This window comes from Montipora foliosa, chromosome 5, assembly GCF_036669935.1.
Source record: "Montipora foliosa isolate CH-2021 chromosome 5, ASM3666993v2, whole genome shotgun sequence".
In the NCBI taxonomy this organism is placed as follows: Eukaryota; Metazoa; Cnidaria; class Anthozoa; order Scleractinia; family Acroporidae; genus Montipora; species Montipora foliosa.
This window is the reverse complement of record NC_090873.1, coordinates 25807668-25828932: the sequence shown is the minus strand read 5'-3', so window position 1 is coordinate 25828932 and position 21265 is coordinate 25807668. Positions and strand designations below refer to the sequence as shown.

The window sequence follows — 21265 nt, the reverse complement described above, 5'->3', positions numbered from 1 at the left end:
AAATGATGCTCTAATTTAATTCACCTTTCATGATAGTGTCGGTCAGAAAATGAAAATTCATTTCCGGTTCTTGGGTCGGTGAGTGCTAGGATTAAGTCTTGGGAATTGAAATTGAAAAATGCTTCTATATCTGCTTTACTTCAGTTTCAACGCTTTTGCATAGTTCAGAATCATTTGGTGCATTCTCAACGAAAATGAATTCCTAATAACAATTTTATTTCGGAGGTTTTTTCCCTGATCTAATTACTTCCGGTCTTGTTTGTTTCTAGGACTCAGTGCCCCAGCGATAATTATAAAATACTTGACGCATGCGTCTTGATACCGTACTTGGCCACATAACAGTATGGCTTCCAGTATTCGCTAAATGTTTAGGTGTTGTGAATTAATTCCTTGGTTTTGTAGGGCTATAGACAAGGCCGTATTGGGGGAGAAAAGTGATGGTGGATTGAAGAATTTCGTTAATTTATCTGCGGAAATGTTTTATTCGATACAAGTTGGGGACACTGTTTTTACGGTGTTAAAGCGGTACCGCAACTTACAACCCATTGGTTCCGGCGCACAAGGAATGGTTTGGTAAGCGATACACAGATATCTCCGTCTTATTTCTCTCTTGTATAACGTCATGTGGCACTTATCTACTGTCTGTTACCTCGAAACACATTATATTTCGTGAAAATTATGCAAACCTCATTTGTAGAGGCATGAAAAAGGAACAAATTTAAAAAAAAAAAACACTGGAGTGTTAAAAATACTTACAGGAAACCAAGGGTTATTAACCCCTTGGTATATGTTATTTATTTTGAAGATTGCCAGGTGAATAATTTATTTTTAAGAATGTTAAATATTTGTTCGCTAACCAAAGTGTCCGGCCTAAATTTTGAAATTGGAGTTTGGACGTTGCGTTCATAATCTTTTATGGCTAGATTTCCAAACCATTTCGTTCCGTGAAAGGTGATTTTGGGGTTTCCCCATGATTAACATATTCCACGTTCTTGTTACGTCCCGAGATTTTCCTTGATTCACATTGGTTAGAACAACATTTATCGCATTTAACATAAAGCACGAACGTAGCTTTAATTCGAAAGGTAATTTTTCAAATGGAACCTTTAAATTTCGTGCACTTCACGATCGATAGAGGGCCTCTGGTTGTTCTATTGTTTTGGAATTTATCAGGTCATATTATTCAATCGTTCGCCGACCTTAGCCGTTGTGTTAACGAAAAGAACTTATCATGAAATCCATTATCTGCAATACAACTAAGGTGATATTAAATTTTAAAATCGTAATATACAAGGTCAAATTTCACATGTGGAAAAATAGGATAAAATTAATGTGCACCAATTAAATTTGAAAGGTTTCCCATATTTAGTTGTTAATCTAAGCCTGCACTCAAAGATTGTTTTGTGTGATTTCTGAGCAGCATTTGGTCATGGGCTGAAGTTATCCAACAAGTTTAAACTTTTGCCAACATGGCAGAAAACACTAACTTGTGGTAAAAGCAAAGCCCTACTGATTTGGCACTTGACCATTGTTTCACTCACTAAATTTTACGATTTTCTTCTTAAAAGATGTAATGAACTGTTAACAACTGATTTGCATTAATTTGCAAATACAATCATTAACTACTGCTCATGTTCATGTTGCTTAAAATAAATTATAATAAATAATTGTAAAATTAAAGAAGGAAGACCCACTACAGGGTGTTTCTAAAAGGGTTTGTGGAAGTAAAAATAATTATCAAAAACCAGAACCTTAGCTATCTCAAACAATGAATCAATTATAACAGGAGCTCATGACCTAAAAGCATTTTACTCTGGTTCAGAGCTGGGGATTTTTGAGTTTAAAAATTAATTCCTTATTTGGATGTAACATAGCTCGTGCATTTCTGCGTCCAGCTTCGATCTTATTTTTGGCCCTATTTGGTGCATAAAATTGGTGCTGTAAAATCCCCAGCTTTTTTCCAAGGAAAATAGTTGCAAGTTACACGCTTCAAGGTAATGCGCTTCTGGTTGTAAATAATGGAGATATCCAGTCTGTGAAAATAAGGGAATCTCCAGTATCCCAAAGTCCTGCTTGAAGAGTACATATCTTCTGTTATACAACATCTTATCAAGTCTTCACTTGCAAGATTGCTGTGATGTAGCTAAGAATAAATTCATCCGGTTGAAGGTTCTAATTAGGTGGTAAGTTCATGCTCTGAGTATCAAAGGGACCTGGTACCTAACAAGATTGTTCCCAGTGTCTCACAACATCTGGCATTCTTCAAGATGTCGAATACAGGGAAAGAGAAGACATGCACAACAGTGCTTAAAACAATGCTTTTATTTCATTTCCAGTATATCAATAAATTCTAGTGATAATTCTGTATACTAGCAGTTATTCAATTTTTTTTTGTTAACGCATCAAATGACTTTTAAACTTTGCCTTGATGGATGGCCATAATTCAGCCGGTGATGACCCCTTTCTCAAGCAACAATTTTCACCAGCAGCCGACACTTGGCGACATCTCTGAGAATGTTTGGGCAATTTCATTTGAACACTGTAGCTGTAGATTAGAAGGACAATAATTTGTACCTTAACTTGGGTTTACCCTTCTCCTCCTAAGTGTGACTGACACATTTAGATTTTACTCTGCTTAACCAAATTTGATCATAGTAGTTTGATCGTAGTTGTCGAGACGAGAACAGCCAAGGAATGTATCAAAATGTAAAACGCACATGCTGGGCAAGCAGAGCTGTTTAATTGCTAGTTAACAGGATATTACAAAAAGGTGCCCTCAGGTGGAATCAAATGCTAGTAGGCATAGCAATGTGGCTAGACCAACTGAATTGACAAATTGACATTAGCCCTTTGCCAGAGTGAATACTACCCACCCATTAATGTACACACCACACTTTCTTTAAAAACTAACTTTCTCAACTATAATGATTATCTGGTGAACATCCTCTTCGGAAGAACCTTGGAAAGTCAAAGGTTAAACACCAGTGCAGAAGACTTTTTTTTAATCAGAAGTACAGTGTAATGTGCAGTGTGTGAAGTGTAATGTATCTTTTTTTGTCTTTGTCAGCTCTGCCTTGGATAATGTCACTGGTGAAAAAGTAGCGATTAAGAAACTGTGCAGACCATTCCAAAATGTAACACATGCCAAGAGAGCCTTCAGGGAATTGGTCCTATTAAAAATGGTCAATCACAAGAATGTAAGTATTGGAAGCTTTTTGAGTTAATTAAAAAAAAAACAACATGAAGAGCTTGTGCTACATTCTTCCTGCTGCTGTATTTTTATACTTTATATTTTTATATTTTTAGAGCATTAATTTATTTATACTGATGTGGTTGTGTGTAAAATTAAGATCTAATAACTAGAATTAAGAACCAAGAAATAAAAACCTAGAATTTGCTTAAGAAAGGAACTACATGTATAATATCACAAAAGGAAACAAAGAGCAATGTTTAAATGAATTAAAATTAAAAAAATTCTGAGTCCATTTCCTTAATTAATTTTTTAATAATCTCCAAAGATGCACTTCCCCTCATCTGGTTGCTAGTCGGTTCAATAGTATAGCACCAAAATAATGAATAGACTTTTTAGCAAAATCAGTTCTTGGTCTCGGTGTATTTTAAAAACACTTTTTGATGCACTTCTGACGAACAAGTTATTCCTCTCAGTAAACTTTGTTGAAGTTTGGGGGCTATTTCATCAAATTCTTTGATTGCTCCATTGATAGCTTTTAGTTTGATGAGGGGGACATAGGGGGGCTGTGAACAGTCTGCAACACCGCAAAAAAATTAATGAACACTGCATCACCTCAAGAAAAGTTGACAAAACACCATCAACGCAACAAATCTTTTTTACATGATTTTAACGTCGTCTACACTTGATGTAATACTGTTACAAAAATACCATAGTTGTAGTCAGGCATGATAAAAAGGATTAAAAAACTTGTTGTCACTGACTAAAAAATTTAATGTAAAAAGGACGTTTCGGTCAAAAATACTATCATAATGACCTTCTTCTTCTTTTTATTCGTAAGCCATTTTATGCTGAAGAAGGTCATAGTATTTTGACTGAAATGTCCTTTTTACATAAGTTTTTTAGTCAGTGACAGCAAGTTTAATTCCTAATACTGTTACACCTGGACAATTTTCCACAAAATAAACACATCAAAATGTACGCTTGTCAATGCATGCCTACATATCGATACTGTTAATACCTGTAAATCAGTTTAAAAAATAAAATATATGTGTAGTTTGATTCAATTTCTTGATGTTTTTCTTGTCTTACAGATTATTGGTCTTCTTAATGTTTTTACCCCTGACAGATCCTTTGAAGAGTTTCAAGACTTGTAAGTAAAGTTCTGCTGCAATTAACATTGTCGTAATTTACACACATATCTTAAAATGAGCAAAATTCACTTGAAAAGCATTTTCAAAGTAATTTTTTAAAGAAAATATGAACATTGCCTTAAATTACATGCAAATGCTTCCATACTTACATGTATAAGTGCTGTTTAATACTGTTCTTTTTTCTAGATATCTGGTGACAGAGTTGATGGATGCCAGCTTAGTTCAAGTGATTCAGATGGATCTGGACCATGAGCGACTTTCTTATTTAATGTACCAAATGTTGTGTGGCGTTAAGGTACAGTACTGTGAATACTTAAAAACAAACCTTAGCTTCTTTATAAAGCTTTTGGAAATGTGTTGTTAACAGTACATACAGTTACAGGTACTTGCTTTCCTTATTCTTTCTTTTCAGTGTTATTAGGCTCCTCCCACTCTTAAATGCATTATTTTTTGTTTTTATTCGTGGTTGATGTACTGTCATGAACAATACATAATAGAATTGCAAGGGGCATGTCTGTTTTTTTCCAATGGAAAAACAAATTCATGATTAATAGTTTTTTCATTGAATAAGTGTAACTGAATAATAGAAAAACTGTGAATTGGATCAAAGATACTGTCTTATTATTGTCATTATTGTCCAAGGTACAAGTAAATATGCTTCAATCTCTTGTCAGACATTTTGGTGCCCTTTGGAGCTAGACTAAGTACATTAATTTTGATGGGCTGTCATTCATACAAAATTTTGATGGGATCAAACTGAGAACTACATGTACAGTATTTAACATTGAAAGAATGCCAAAAAGAGATTTAATAATCTTGTAAAATGAATATACATGTATAATAATAGTGACAGTAGAAATGCAGTGTAAATTGATATTGTTTTTAAATTATTTTAATTTGTGATTGTGTCTGATGGATTGTTTGTTTTTGGGTAATCAGTTTCAAAGAGAATTTCCTGTTACATACAGCTGTAGACCAATTTGGCCAACTCCATGTTGTACCCAACTCAAATCCTTTGGGAATACCGTATTTACCCGTGTGTAAGTTGACCTTTTATGCATGGTCTTAAAAGAAGCTCCAAAAATTGCCCTCGACGTGTACACGTGTCAAAGATTTAGAGCCAAGTTCCAGCTAAAGAACTTATTCGAAAATCATAAGAATGTTGTCTTGGGCATAACAAACGCAGTGGAAAAGGTTGGCTTTTCATCTTCTAAATGTTGAAGATCGATACTCAGTAGCACAAAATCAATATGAAATAGACACTGGAAATTGTTGATTACCAAAGGTGGAAAGCTCAAAAAGGCATTTCTTTTCTTCAAATATAACATGATTGTTCAACTGCTTAATAACCTGGCCCCAGTTGTTTAAATGATGGATAAATCACTATCCACTGGATAACTCAATCGGTTTTGCTAGTCTTTATCCGTTGGATAGTGATTTATCCGGTGGTTAGCGCTATCCATCGTTTGAACAACTGGGGCCTGGACAGTCTCATGTTTGCGACTGCGCAAGCATCGTCACTCGCGTTGCCTGAAAGTGCTGGGTTGTAATGGTTGTTTTTTACTCTGTATACAACCCTGGCTGATTTAAATGCTTTTGCAAACTTCGTAGTGTTTGGTTTATGAGTTTTTTGCTTTGTTTGTCATATGAGATATTATAAATCAAGGACCAAATGCAATTAAACCTTGCACATTTCGTTTTTGAAGTCATTTTCAAAGACTGACCCCAGCTTCTATGATTTTGTGCTTATCCTCTAAAGCCCTTTATCCCGGAACAGAAAAACAGGTTAGTTTGAGGTTTACATGTTCGATTTTCTGGGAACTATTTTGAAACTCAAGGAAAAAATGCCTGCATATACAACAACTGCTGAAGCACAGAACTATTAAGCGCTTGAGGCCCTGGTTTTTTTGTGTATCGATAGTTCCAGAAATCAAAGAATGCAAGATTAGTATCCCATGAATATGTAACAAAGAAATTAAGCAATTACTTTTTTTGCTATCAAAAATGAGGGGTTGACTTATACATGGGTTAATACGGTAAAATGTTTCAAATGTTCCGAGTAATTCCATATCATTTACGTTTAAGTGCGAATGCTACATTGTACATTATCATGAAAATGCAATACACAAACAATCTTAACTCGCAGGAGATTTGAATTGGGTACAACAAATAATATGAAATCTGTGTAATCGTTTTGTTGTGGCTTGAGAATGCTGTGTCAGCAATTATTGTTGGCACTGATTCTCTACTTCTGGGCTATAAGATGTCATTCTGCTTTCTGGTGATATTGGCCTTAAAAGCTGCTAGGAGGTACACTTCTAATGATTATAACACATTAACACATGTTAACCGTATGGCCTTTTTTCCATCTTACAGCACCTTCATGATGCAGGCATCATTCATAGGGTAAGACCATTTAACAAAAAACTTATTATTGTTTTCAACACGATGCAAAGCCCCAGAATTTAGCTTGTCATTTCTTGTCTCTCGACATTTTGTTCATGCCATCAAATAAGGGACATTTGAATGGTTTTGTCTGTGTTGTTTTATCATTAATTTTGCTTGCGCCTTGTTATACAATCAATATGATTCTTAGTCAATGCAGGAAAAAGCCAAAATACTGGAAAATGTTGTAATAGTGGGAAAAAAAATCCCTTATTGAAAGGTTTAACATAATGTAATTATAATGTGTCTGGACATTATTTGCTTGTTTCTCGTATACATGTACATGTATTGTTCTTCACCCGAATGGGGCTTGTGGAAATACTATGCAACTCAAAAAACATCTGCACTATTTTATGTCAAACCATTCAGTAAGGTGTATGTATCAACATGAGGTCCAATGGCAGTGCTTGACTTTCAGGAAAAAAGCTAGGGGCCAGCTGGTCTCTGTAAGTTTCCGGATTTGATTGCCAGCTCAAGTATTTTAGTTGTCAAAAAATTTCGGCCCTTTAGGCCTTATTCATTTCGACAAATGGCGGGTCTAAAACAAAGGTCACATTCCACAGGTCACTCGTTGCAGGTCATTGTTTTACCTTTTTGAAAGTAATCCAAAACCCTCAATTTGGCTAACCGTAGGCCTACTGTATATGCTAAAAAGCAACCTTAGGCCCAGGGTTAGCCAAATTGAGAGTTAGGGTTACTTTCCAATGATGGCCTACAACAAGTGACCTGTGGAATGTGATCTGTGTTTTAATTAGACCCGATGGAAAGGTAAACTGCAAGTGAGGCCGAGCTGAAAATCAGAGCGGGTAAAGCGGTCTTGACAGCCAGAGATGGGCAAAAATAGTTGCAAATTTTAAATGTTGGATACTTTGACTTGAAAAATTAATAAATAATTGGACAAAAAGTTAATGTACATCAATCGTAATGTTGCTAACGAACTGGATTGTGACTGAGTCGACCGTTCGCATTTTAAATACACTCTTGATCCTTGGAAATGCTTTTAATTTGCAAACCCTTCTCTTAACGTGCAAAGAGACTCGATTGGTGCGAAGATATTTACTTGAAAAACTTGTGAGCCTTTGCTCTTATGCTAATGCTAATTAAAGAACACTAGATCTCCGCATTAATTTATTCACTGTGCCTTGAGAATGATGTCATGATGACGCCAAAACGCCGGCTATTAAGTTTTTTATTTGGTTGTTTCAATTTTTGACATTAGTGACAGTGTTACATTAAAAAAAAATGTATGAACACGATTCATTATGAACAACAATTTCATTTCTTTCTCATTATTTCTGAGTAAACATGTGCGACGCATACTGGTATGCGGTCATTGCATTTAGCTGGTTTACATATTTTAGAGTTTTAAAGGCTTTTTCTTTATTCAACATCCATTATGAACACTTTCCAAATAAAATTAATCTTGGATGTCACTTGTGGAATGAAGTTAAATGAAAAATGTAGATTTCAAAGGATATGTAAATACCATTTTCAAAGGCTACGTACATGAAGCGTGAAGTATAGACCACTGTTGGACATTCATTGCACTCTTTCGGTGAATAAGAAAATTAAAGTGTATAATAAAAATATCTTAGTGGCCAGGCTGGTGAAAAGTTAGTTACCAGTGAATAAAATCCAGTTGCACTGGTGACCTCAGTGATCGTAACATTGAGCACTGCTGGGGTGTCCTGGTTGGGGGGAAGGGGGGGGGGGTGGGGGAGAGGGATTGCCATTTGTGAAAGAATGAAGCCATTGCCATCTCTAAAAAGCAAAATAATATTGTTGATCATGTTCATAGGCAACTACTTGTCATTGTCAAATTGAATATAAACCACAGGTTTGAAAGAATCTGTCTTTAATAATCAAAGACAGTAATCATAATAATATTACTTTAATAATTTTGGGGTAGAAAGTAGGTATCTCCTGTGGGAAGTAGCTGATCTTTTTCATCATCTATCAGCACTGTACTCAAACTTCTGACCATCTGTGCTGGCTCAAAGCACCTATAGATTCCTTGGCTAATTCAGGCTAGGCAATGTGCAAGATTATCATTGAATTGTTTCAAGTTTTTTAATGTTTTGCAGCTGTGAAAGAAATTTCTGAGGCCATTGAAACATTGCTTGAAATCATTAGTGAACAAAATTAATAGTGTTTTTTTTTTGGTTTGCCATTGTGTGGTGCGAGTGTCGTCAGATTTTAGTCTCTTACCTGTACCATGCCACGGACTAAGCTTCTACCGAGGGGTAGAGGTTGGGGAGAGGCAATGCTTTGAGTGCGAGCCCCACCGTATACACCGTACGGCTTGTGAGAGAACTTCATCTATATGTACCTTACCTACATATACATGTACCTTACCCACAAGTTAACCCTGCTATCATCGCATAATAATTTTTATTAGGTTGCACTGTATGTTTGCAGGACCTAAAGCCAAGTAATATTGTAGTGAAGTCGGACTGTTCATTAAAGGTATGAATTCCAAGACAAGCACTTATTTTTTTATGACTTAATTTGTTTGCTAAAGGTACATAATATATGGCGCGTACACACCAATATGTTGTAATGACCATTGTTCAGTTATTAGCCATCACAAACTGATAAATTCTTGGGTGGCAAAGGCACTAATGGTTCCATATATTCTTTGTGTAATTTCAAATTTCCGTAGCATCATTACACTGACAGAGATGATCTGGTATAATCAGGAGATAGCTCATTTTGTAGTTCTCTTTCATTATCCAGTACTTCATTCTTGGCTTACTGATTAGACGATAGCCTTGATGGCATAATGAAGCAAAAAAGTAATGTATTATGGAGTAAATGGTCGTTTTAACGACTAACACTTCCAACATCATCTTTTTTACTGTCATCATCGTCATGCTTGCTTGCGTCACGATTTTTTATTACATGTAAGTGTACCTGCAAAGTTGCTGTACCACCTTCTCCCCATAAAAATACTGTGGAAGGACTGCCGTGCAAGTCCATAGTTAGGTAATGAGAGCATTCACACTATTTAAAGTACTGCCTTGGGTCCAGTTCTTAAAAGTCCCGAAAAGCCGTTTGTGCAAAAGTTCTGTCAACTGCCTGTTTGGGAAATCTCTTGACATATTTTCAAGGTAACAAAGAGCAAAATCTCCGTTCTTGAGATACAATGTACAAAGGGAATTGTGACAACCGAATATGACCGATAATTGGTTTCGAGACTTTCGAGAAACGGGCCACTGACAAGGTGTTTAGTGTCATTGCATACTGGTTGTTCAGACTTTTAGTACACTGGAGCCTGTTTCTTGAAAGTCCTGATAGCTTTTTGGCTCTGTGAAGCCATTTGTAAAACTGTCAGCTACCATTTTTAAAAAGCTGGTCTTTTAGTATGTTTTCTTGATAACAAAAAGCAAAACAATTGCGAAGTTTGAAAGGTTTCCCTGATATGCCTGCTGGCCACATCTTATGTGGGTGTCAATTGAAATGCAGCAGTGTGCTCCCAAGCTGACAGCTATTACATTTGTTATGTCGAGCTTGTAGTGAAAGGAATACTTTTAGGTCAACTTCAGTACTTGAAAAAAAAAAAAAAAAAAAACCTGTTGACATGACACGAGTGTTAAAGGGAGTTTTAATTGAGTGTCTCTAACCTCGCATATTTTTTCTTGCTGAGATAAATAATTATTTTATTTAGCCGTAGCAAGAATATTCTTTCAGTGTCACTTCGAAATTCCAATTATTTTAGAGTTCAGCAAAATTTAACAAAACCAGAGGTGTTTTTTGTCCCATGGCCTATTTTGTGTAATAAAATTTAGAGGTTAGGGGCACTTACAGGGTTACACCTCGATTATAAGGCTTAACCAGGAAGAAACAAGGAAATCTTCCTTCAGTTGTCTTGGAAGCCCACCCGTGCATAGGTCTTGAGATACTGAATTTGAAAATGTTTCATTTTTGGTAACAGATACTCGACTTTGGCCTTGCGCGCACAGCAGGTGCAGCGTTCATGATGACTCCTTACGTTGTGACACGGTATTACAGAGCACCAGAGGTTATCCTCGGTATGGGTTACAGTGAGAATGTTGATGTTTGGTCGATTGGCTGTATACTTGGGGAGATGATCCGGGGCAGTGTTATGTTTCCTGGCACTGATCGTATCCTTTCTCACAATAATTTTTAAGCTACCATAACTTTTCAGTTTTTAAATTCAATCAGTCTGTGAGAAAATTGCTTGGTACATGTAAATCGCAGTGCAGATGGCTCCAGCCACACTACAGCTCAAAGTTGTTGACTGAGGTGAAGGTAGATAGGGGCAGATATTTAATGATCCGTGATGAGCCTGGGTAAATCTGTAATATACATGAGGATAATAATAATGATAATAATAATAATGATAATGATAATGATAATGATAATGATAATGATAATGATAATGATAATGATAGTAATAGTAATAGTAATAGTAATAATAATAATATAATAAATTATTTTGGTATATACCACTCTAACTGGATCACTTGTGTATCATGAGTATTTTAGCCGAAACGATATCATTATGGGAAATACCACTTAAAGTAAAGTAACCATATTTAAGGTCAATAAAAATCGTAACAGTAATTCAACTCAGGACAAACCTGAGGTCGACCGTGCACTCATTTTGCTCCCCCCTCTTTCCATCAGTGCTCTGTTTTAAGGGTATTTAAAGCTCCTTAGGCTACACTGAAAGGAAAGAAGTCGAAACAAGGTTGTGAGATCCGGGAATCGAACTCGGGACCTCTTTCACCAAGGCCATGCACTAACCGACTGTGCCATCCTTGCTTCTTGCACATTGCCGATCACTTCAAGTTCACCAATCAGAACATGTAAAATTGACCATTTGATTATGCAGTACTGTACAATTATACAAAATCTACTATTAATAACAACTGTAGCTTCCGTTTGTAGCTACTGAGAGATAAATATCTTTTTAAAACAGGGTATAACCCTAATTGCAAAGTGTTGTTCTTTTGAGCCGTGAACTCAATTCGTATTTCTGTTTGATGCAATGTTCTCTTTCCTTAACCGGTATCTCAAGACATTGATCAATGGAACAAAGTGACTGAGCTTCTTGGTACACCGTCTGAATCGTTCCTCAATCAGCTTCAACCATCGGTGAGTGATAGATTTAACTGTGTTGTTTCAACCAGATTTAGTTGCCGAAAGTATTTGACAATATTATTCCGCGATCATTCCTTGGATGAGATGATAGATAACCCACGTGGCACGTAGCTCCACGTAGCGCCATGTCATATCCAACAAGCACGAGTGGAATAATTGTTTAATTAAAACGCCCACAAATTATGGATAAATCGTCCCTACTGTATTTTGTAATTTTAAACAAAAAAACAGGTGCGTGCAGTTACTGATATTTGTAGAGCATGGTACATGTATAACAGCTCTTGTTATATACCTAGACTTTCACTCTACGAAACGAGCACTGTGATTGGTTGATTCTTGGTCACGTGCCCCTGGTCAAATTCAAATCTATCCCGACCGGGATACAATGGGCCCTTTGCAAGATAGTGATCACATGGTACAAATCCGCAATACTGGGACGCAAATTGCGCACTGGGACATCTAAAACAAAACTAGTTAATTTGCTTTGTTTTAGATGTCCCAGTGTGCAATTTGCACCCCAGTATTGCGGATTTGTACCATGTGATCACTATCCTGCAAAGGGCCCATTCCGTAGTTGTTGCCCGCATCGGATGTTTTGCTTCCATTGTTGACAGACATTGTATAAACCGTGGACTGTCGCTGAGAAATTTCCAGCCTCATCATTTTTTTTCCCTGTGTCTATTAATAAGAGTTAACCAAATGTGCAATAACGAAGAGGTCTAATTAACAACTTGAAACCACCAGAAATGGAAATGATAAATAAATAAATAAATAAATAAATAAATAAAAATAAATAAATAAATAAATAAATCAACATTTTTTTCAGGTAAGAATGTATTGTTCCAGTCGACCGAAGCAGCCGGGGTTCAACTTTGAGGCACTGTTCCCAGATGAATATTTTCCACCGGGAAACAAGCAAAAAGGTAATGGGCTTAAGATACCTTGATTATTGTTGGAAATCCTTGGTATTTCTGCAACTTCGAAATCCAGGCAAACTCCATTGGAATTGCTGCAAAATTGGATGTTTGTGTTCGTGAATTAGCCTGCTCGCAGGCGGTAGATGTTGTTGTAGCTGCGAAACACGTATCAGACGCCATATTGGAAGCGCATGGGATAGATGGGGGCCGAGATTCTTTCGCGCGACTTGAAGCCGCCGTTACCATGGGATTGCATACTGCAATTTACAGTCAAAACAACTCAAACGTTCCCCTTACGAGCGGATTAATAAGTTGATTATTGCAAATTTGATTTCAGGAATCATTTCAATAACCTGGTCGTCGGATGAATAATGCAAAATTCAAATCAAGGCTCAGTTCAAAACTCGAATTTTGATTGGATTATTGCTCGCTTCCGGTGCCAGACTGCCGTGCGAATTTGACAGGTGTATCAATTTGCACAATCTGCCAAGGTCGTAACAATCATGATTTGCCTTTCTTTTTAAATTCATTTCTTTGTCCAATTTTTGGAATTCGAAAACAGAGTGTTTCAAGTTTTAGGATACTGGTAAGATTACAGAAAGGTAATGTTGCTAGAGTCAGTGAAATGACCGTTGTGTGACAGATTATGACAGATAATGCAAATCAGTAAACCTGTGAAATTCTCACGTCCGCCTGGCACCGGAAGCCAGCAATATTCGAATCAAAATTCGAGTTTTGAACTGAGGCTTGATTTGAATTTTGCATTATTCATCCGACAAGCAGATTATTGAAATGATTACTGAAATCAAATTTGCAATAACGAACTCATTAATTCGCTTGTCAGAGGAACGCTAGAGTTGTTTTAACTGTAAGAACTGCAAACAAGTCGGGCAACTTATCCTGTTAGAGAACCCGTTGCGAGTTGAAGGAGAATTAAGTCTCCTCTGGTTTCTCTATAGATTGCTAGAGACGTTCTCCAACTTGAAATTGTGCTTTAGTTCAAACTGTTCTATTTTGTTTTTGTGTTTTCTTTGCTAGCTGAGGAATGTCGGGATCTTCTTTCCAAAATGCTGGTGGTAGATCGGTCTAAACGGATTTCGGTGATAGAAGCTTTACATCATCCTTACGTACATGTGTGGTACGAGAGAAGTGAAGTGGAGTCTGTGAGTACTAGACGATAATTGTAAAAAAAGAGTTGTTTTCAGTTCGGCCTGGCCCCAGTTGTTCAAACGATGGACAGCGCTATCCGCCGGATAAATCACTATCCAGTGGATAAGTCATTGTGACTGAAACCAATAGGAGATTTCACTGTTTGTAAACAAAACTTTCGTTCAAATTTTGCTAACCACAAAACAAAAGAACCCATTGTTTCGACAGCCAATAGATCTCTGGTTGGCACATTAATGACTATAGGTGACGTAACGGTGAGTATCGCTATAGCTGGACCTTATTGGCTTGTACATTTTGTTTTCCCAATAAGCCTTATTCACGATAGCCGCCATGTTGGTTTTCAAATTGTCATGCAAGTTAGCCATGTGTTATGCTGGGGGGCAAACATTGGAAAAAAGGCAAATTGCGGAAAATCAGCTTGTCGAAATATTGAAATAACATTTCTAAAAGTACGTTTTAGAATTTAGAATTAAGTCCCATTTATAATAATTTTATATCTTTGATTCCCTTTGACATTTTGACTTTCTACTTCGTTATCTCCTTATTTTTCACTAAAAAAACATCGTGTGTAGCTAATTTGCATGATAATAGCAAATCCAACATGGCGACCATCGTGAATAAGGTCTATTCAGATTACATGACGGTATTCAGGAGATCTGGTCCTTTGTTTGTTTAATGAACAAGACAAAGGATCAAATCTCCAAATTATTATCGCATGATCTGAATTGGGAAAACTAAATGTACAAGTGGCTAAGGTCTATTGCGCTAGTCGTTGAATCGAGAAACGGGCCCCTGGTTATTGTAGCCAGCCAACATACAGGCGCGGGAGAAGATTTGCAAGCTAGCAGAAATAAGAAAAACTGTAGTTTAAAATTTTGCGTCATTACCATGGGTTTATCGTATTCAAATGAACACTCCAAGAAAAACGTGTACTGTATAACTAGCAATCTGTAAAAATTGGAGTCCAAAATACCAGATAGTCATCTTTGCGCAGTTTTGATGGAAAAAGTGAAGTTTTTAAAGAAATGTTGTTTTGCTACCAAACGATTTGCAATGTTTTGATGGCCAATATTTTGCTTAGTTGAGTTAATTTAATTGTTTTAAGTCAATTTGCGTATAGCAAGACGCCCTCCAAAAGCGAATGCATGTAAACAATGACGTATGAGAAGGTTGCAATGACGTCATAGAGGACGGATTCATGTAAACAGTGACAACATAGAAGATTACCCTATTTTAGATGGACTATACGTGTACGGCTCGGAGTATTTATCGTACCCCATTATACAGTGGAAACAAGGTTCTTCGTGTGAAGTAAAATGGTGATAAGGGTTCACAATATAACTGAACTATGATTGACATAGTTGATACACAATGACCTGAATAAGTAAATTGAAATTAATGTCTTAAGCTGCCGCTCAACGATATTTGAAAAAAAAAATCGTTATGATGATCGCTGGCGTATTTTCGAACCTAGTCTCTTAGGTTTTGGCCGCGTGCCAGAGGTTACCCAAATAGGCTAGTTTCGAATTGTGCAGGAACAAAAGAACAGAGTCGAGGTTCAGGGGAATAATTTGCATTTTCCTTTGTTTTGAACAATACAATATGCTAATTATTCCCCTGAGCCTCGACACTGTTCTTTCGTTGCTGCACAACTCGAAACTAGCCTATTTAAGAGCAAAAATCTCCTTAAAATCCAATAGAGGTCTATTTTCTCGCTAGCGGCACAGCTTTGTTGGGATGTGTACTTCCCTTGTTACCGCAGTCGCTCGAACTGAGTCTCAAAAATATCCTTCTTTCCTTTTAGGCTGTTCCCAGCAAATATGACCATTCGGTAGATGAGAAGGATCACACTGTTGAAGAGTGGAAACGTAAGTTGCCATTCCATGTTGTGAACGTTACTTAAGCAGTAACGAAAGGAAGGCCTTATGGAAGACCACAGTAACACTCGATTATTACTCGTTCCAAAAGAGTTGCGCCCGAAGACGAGAGCACTGGCTATACACCCACTCAATTCCTTTTAACTTTCGACTACGGGAGTGCGGGATTGCGGGCGGAAAAGTTGTACACCCCCTGAACCCACTTAGCTTCCGAGTGCGGAACCAACAGATTTATTCCATGAAAAAAGTGGCCGGGTATTCTAGAATCGTTCCCTCAGATGTCATGGTTTAAATCCTGTCTTAAGCTGGATTATTCAGGGGTTCCTCTCGTTACTGCTTGAGTATCGTCAAAACTACAGTGATCGAAAATTCGTGACTCGCTTCTGTGTGCAGTTCAAGTATGTATTTCATTTATGTAGCCCCATCATATGACCCATTTAACTGTGCGGAGATCTGGGTACAAGAACGGCCTTGTTACGTGAGATTGCGTCTCGCGAAAAGCCCACTGAGTCGTTGTTCATTACTGTATATCCTTTGTTTATTGGCTCGAGGCGGATACGACACGGTGAAATTTAGTGCTGGTCATACCGTACAACACTTCTCATTGAATTGTTCAATGAAAGTGCGCATAAGGTCTGTAAGCTGATTTCAAATTTGTGAAGTTGAAACTCCCATGTGTGTGTGTGTTTCATGCCAGGTACAATTTATCAGGAGGTCCTGTCTTATAACAGTATGAACGAAATTCCATTTCCAGTAGAGGGAAATGGAGAAATCAATCAGTCTTCTTCAAGTTCAAGTATTTCCTCAGGTAGGTTTTATTTTGCTCTCCTACAACACAATTTTTATTATCGCTTAACCTCTTGAACTGTCCTCGAAGATGACGTGGCGTCACGGTAGCCACATTTGCCCTTTTAGACAGAAAAACACGGCGGACAGTTTTATTTCCGAAACTTGTCTTAAAGGGAATTGAGCTCTTTACTAAGGACGGAAACGTTTTCATTAGTTTTGATGAAATCCAAAAAAAGCCACGAATCAAGTGAGGAAGACATTCAGCAGCGTACGTCCAGGTTGGATCCTCCGCAGTCAGGTGCGGCACATTGTGGCAAACGCATAAAAAACAACTTGAGGGTCAAACAAGAGAAGAAAACCGGTCGTTCCATGCCCCTTGCTTATTTTTGGTTTGTAGTGATAAGTACTAGTCTCGTTGTTTATGCCTAAGCACTTGTTCGAGAATGGTTAGTTATTAGTGGCCGTCGAGGGTGACATTTTAGAGCGGTTTTCAATTGAGTGTCGAAAATATTTAGCGATTTGCTTTGGTTTTGTATTACTTTACTCAGTGATTGGTTCAAAGTTCTCGCACCACATTTTCACCCAATCAGAAGTGAAACCAAAGCCAATCGTGGCTCGCGCGTGCACATTTTCCCGCGCTTTGTGTCGGGCTGCGTGTAATTACTTTGACAGTTGATTGGTTTACTGGATTGTCTCCGACCTCTTTGATTGGACAAAGCAATTACTTTGGTTTTACGACACTTGATTGAAACTCGCTCTAGATTCATGTGACATCTTTACTTCGTCAGTTTAATTCGACGTTATGTATTTGTCATAAAGTGCCCCACCTGACTGTGGTGGATCCATTCTAGTCACAATCGTACATCCAGTAGCAAACACCGAACTCGTTCGACCCATAAAAGCATCGGCTTCCCTTTTAAATTGTGTAAAAACGAATTGTAGTTACCCAAACTCGGCTTTAAATTTGCACTTACTAAAATACTCAACACGACCAACCAAAACAAAGACCTTTATAACGCTGTAGCCTAAACTTAGATTTATAAAAGGCTCTAAATATTGTACTTGCTTTCAGTTAAACTCAATTATAATAAACAAGTAAGTAAACCACAACCCCCCCTTTCTGTTCTAGTTAGTTTCGTTTTTGTTGACGCGTGGACGCGCGGCTGCCTCGTTAAACTCTCTGCTTACGAGCCAGAAGGCCAAGAAGGCCGGCACTTATCTCCGGTTTCATTAGCATGAAGCGACTAGGAGTATTTCTACTCCCCCCTGGATGGGATGCTAGTCTATTGCCTCCTTACTTATACATATTTGAATCAGAAATCAACAGTAAGCCATTTGATCAAATGATAAAAAGTTGATGTTAGTTAAAGGCTTTGGCGTAATTTGGTGTCGAAGTGTTGGAAATGGATAAAGACAAAACATTTTGTTACTACCGTCCAGTAATCATTTTTGATGAATCGTGGGTACCTTAGCAACGGTAGTTCCAGTCTCCCTTGGAGCAAACATCCCGGCAAATTAGCTTCATTTACACCATTTTGAACTGCCACTTCCCAAAATCTACTTGTGTCGGTTAACCAATCAGAATGGTTTATTCTGTTTTCTAAGAATTTAGACTAGAGTAAATGTTAATTTTAACAAGGTAAAACAAAAATAAAAGTAAAAAACGCACCCACCAGGTGGCAAAAACGGGTCAGTTTTCGGTTGTAAGACATGTGTAAACTCTTTAGGGTTAGAAAGTGGCAAAAAGAAAACAAAACGAAAAAAGCGGGACACGCAGGCTGGAACTGGCGGAACTTTAGGCTCAAGGTTAGTGAGATTTTGAAATAAGGACAGTCAAGTTTCTTCAACTACTGCTTTATTTATAGAGGAAAGAACAGTGTTATCCTTGTTGACTTTAACAGCAGTAAACTGGTACATAATCTCGCTTACCTGTGTTCCAAATTTCGTGATAAACTTTAGATTTAATCATAAAATTCGTATAATGACAACCTTAACAAGAGAAACATATAAACCAGTGGGAAACACGTACCTCGTGCCTCAGTCAGCTATTAAATATAAATAATTTCAATAAACATTATTTCGCGACCGTTAATAAACACAAAAGTCATTCGTTGTTGTTCGCTGCTGAGTGGACAATTACACATCTTCCCAAGTTACAAGAATTTGTGTAACCAACACACATCCAGATATTTTTTCGTCGTATGCACATCTTGTCTCCTCCACCTTCTTCATTAACTTCATTGATTAACTTCCCTCCTCCCCCCCCCCTCCTTTCCTGAAAACGAAACACGCCTTTGAGTTCCATGGTATCCAAAGGCTTTCTCCCACGGCTGAGGTAGTTTGAGTCTAGCTGAAGGTGAAGTCGCTGACGTTCGAGCTTGTTGCCGTCAACACGACGCAACGAGTCATGGTCATCTTCACCTTTCATTTTTCGGAAAGTTGTTGGCAGCAGGGACATAATCCCTCTTTGAGGCAATGACAAAAGGCGAAATCCCCAAGCTCGATTCCACCGCTCACTCGAATTCGGGTATCCTCCCCGAGAAGAGACGGCTAGACGCGTGAGCGATAGATTGTCTGCGAGGTAAATTCAATATTTAATTTATGCAAAGTTAATGATAGATAGAACTTTATTTTCACAGGGTGATGTTTAAACTGAATAGCTTGTGGGGTCGTGCACAAATGAAATCAAATCAAATTAATACATATCAAATCATATTGGTTTTTGAGGAGAGGGGAAAACCGCTGGCTCATTTACCGAAACAGCTGATGGTAATCGAGCCTAAAAGTTCCCTTGAGTTGCCGGGTTTTTCAATTCATAAGGGACGCATTTTGCTTACCTTCGTTGTGTTTTGTTTTGCTTTAGACTCCGACAGATGATACGTGGTGACGAGTTTTAAGCCAAGCAATTGGATACAGCAGCGATTCAGTCGTGAACAGTTTAGCTGAAATTCTTAAGTTGAGACTACACAGTGTCATGAGACTCCAAACCTACCACTCAATGGTGATCAATTCAAATAGAAATATCAAGGAAATTATTTCAAGGCGAGACTAATAAGACTCAGCGGCTACGTACAAGTATGGCTACGAGAGGAGTTACTAAAAGCGGGCTTCAGTGTTGAGTTATTTTATTGGTGTTTTTTTCGGTGTTGAAGTCTGTCGTGTGGTGTTCCTCTCTTCAGCGTATCTTGCGCGGGGTAACAAGATACTGTTGGATTCAATGGACAATTAAGCGAAAGTACCGAAAACCAATAAAACATTAATCCGATTGATCTAAATATACATCATAAACGCGAAAATGTTGACTTGTATTTAACATAGAGTCATGTGGTTTTCTTCCCCGAGGACGCGCGACGCGTGGAAAACTTGCCCGCTCTCGCGTGTTTCTCGCACGTTTGGTTAGGTAAACGCGACAGTTCTAGGTATGTTTTCAATTGCGACCTTAGTTATTTCCATTTAGATGGTAACTACGCCCTTGAAGTACGTGATTGTAGAAAGTGTAAGTGTGCTCTGCGTATCAAGCGAAAAGCCCCAAAGAGATTTTCCTCATTAATTGTGGCTGTGCAAAAATAAAGGCAGAGCGAAAAATAGGGGACGAATCGCGAGATGGGATATATTTTAATTTTGAAGCAGCGAGTCTTCTTTTTTTCATATTATAGCATTAAATTTTTTTTGTTGGTGCAGTGAAGATACTTTATTTCGTATTGCATTTTATCCCAGCTTTCGAGAAAAAAATTAAAAAGTGAATAAAGCGCCAAAATGGACTAGTGATCACAAAGACCTTTCATGGTAGTAGTTGATTTGTGTTTAGCTTGGCTGGTGTGTTCATTTGGAAGAAAACTTCTGCCTCGTCCTTTATGTCTTCCTTGTTTATCTCCTTAAATGGGCTTGAACAGAACGTTTCGCAGACATGCGACTGAAGACTCGCTACAAAAAGAGCGATGGCTTAGAAACTTTTAGATTGGTGTGGATCATTCTATCTACCGAGGCTCATTCGGTGCTCTGTGAAAATTTGTTCAAGAGCAATCAATTTTGTCATATTTTACAGGACAATTAACTCCTTTCGAATACATCTCTTCATTTATCCCGGTTAGCGTTTACTATCGCCTTCGTTCACAGCGAGAATGTAATATCTCGACAACTTCAGTTCTGACGGCTTAGCGGGACATGCAGTAGTTGTCTACTGAATCTATAAATGAATCTCGCGGAGTCTCTTGCAGCTCTGTGATGGAAATCGGAACTTAGGCCCGTTTTAAACGTGGCATTTTACATGTGCCGAATCTAATGTAAATGAGAACAATCTATTGTTTTCGCTCATTTGCATTAGATTCGGCCCTGAAACCATTCACAAGCCCAAACTAAGGCCAATGCCTCTCTCTCGGTTTGGCTATATCGGCGTTCAACATTGCTTAAAGTGCGGCTGGCATAGCAAACGGCACGACGTTCCGCATTGTTCTCTTGTATAAGCACTGCTCCAAGTGCCACTGGAGTGGCATCCGCAATGATCTCGGTGTATGCTTCTTTGTCAAAGTATGCCAAGACAGGCGCACTTGCAATCTGTTGTTTCAACTTTTGGAATGACGTCTCTTGCTCTTCACC

The 21265-nt window shown here is 37.8% G+C and overlaps 1 protein-coding gene across 2 annotated transcripts; it reads left to right on the top strand.

Annotated features, from left to right (window-relative positions):
- The first annotated feature begins 332 nt into the window (after positions 1 to 332).
- On the top strand, positions 333 to 20444 carry LOC138003806 (stress-activated protein kinase JNK-like). Of its 2 annotated transcripts, XM_068850052.1 has the most exons (14): positions 333 to 573; positions 3068 to 3197; positions 4285 to 4343; positions 4531 to 4639; positions 6721 to 6750; positions 9208 to 9255; positions 10724 to 10913; positions 11834 to 11910; positions 12743 to 12839; positions 13872 to 13996; positions 15808 to 15871; positions 16578 to 16688; positions 18397 to 18475; positions 19533 to 20444. In XM_068850052.1, exons 1-14 carry the CDS (start codon positions 365 to 367, stop codon positions 19564 to 19566), a joined length of 1362 nt encoding a protein of 453 aa, XP_068706153.1. In that variant the 5' UTR covers positions 333 to 364; the 3' UTR covers positions 19567 to 20444. The 2 variants fall into 2 exon arrangements, with proteins under 2 accessions (XP_068706153.1, XP_068706154.1); XM_068850053.1 differs by lacking the exon at positions 18397 to 18475.
- The last annotated feature ends 821 nt before the right edge of the window (positions 20445 to 21265 follow it).

What these genes read in the sequence shown, in the direction of transcription:
- LOC138003806 (XM_068850052.1), top strand. Translation starts at nt 365, where the DNA reads ATGTTTAGGTGTTGTGAATTAATTCCTTGGTTTTGTAGGGCTATAGAC. An exon ending in ATGCAGGCATCATTCATAGG is followed by an intron (nt 6,751 to 9,207) that starts GTAAGACCATTT and finishes GTATGTTTGCAG; the next exon opens with GACCTAAAGCCAAGTAATAT. An exon ending in AAGTTCAAGTATTTCCTCAG is followed by an intron (nt 16,689 to 18,396) that starts GTAGGTTTTATT and finishes TAAACTCTTTAG; the next exon opens with GGTTAGAAAGTGGCAAAAAG.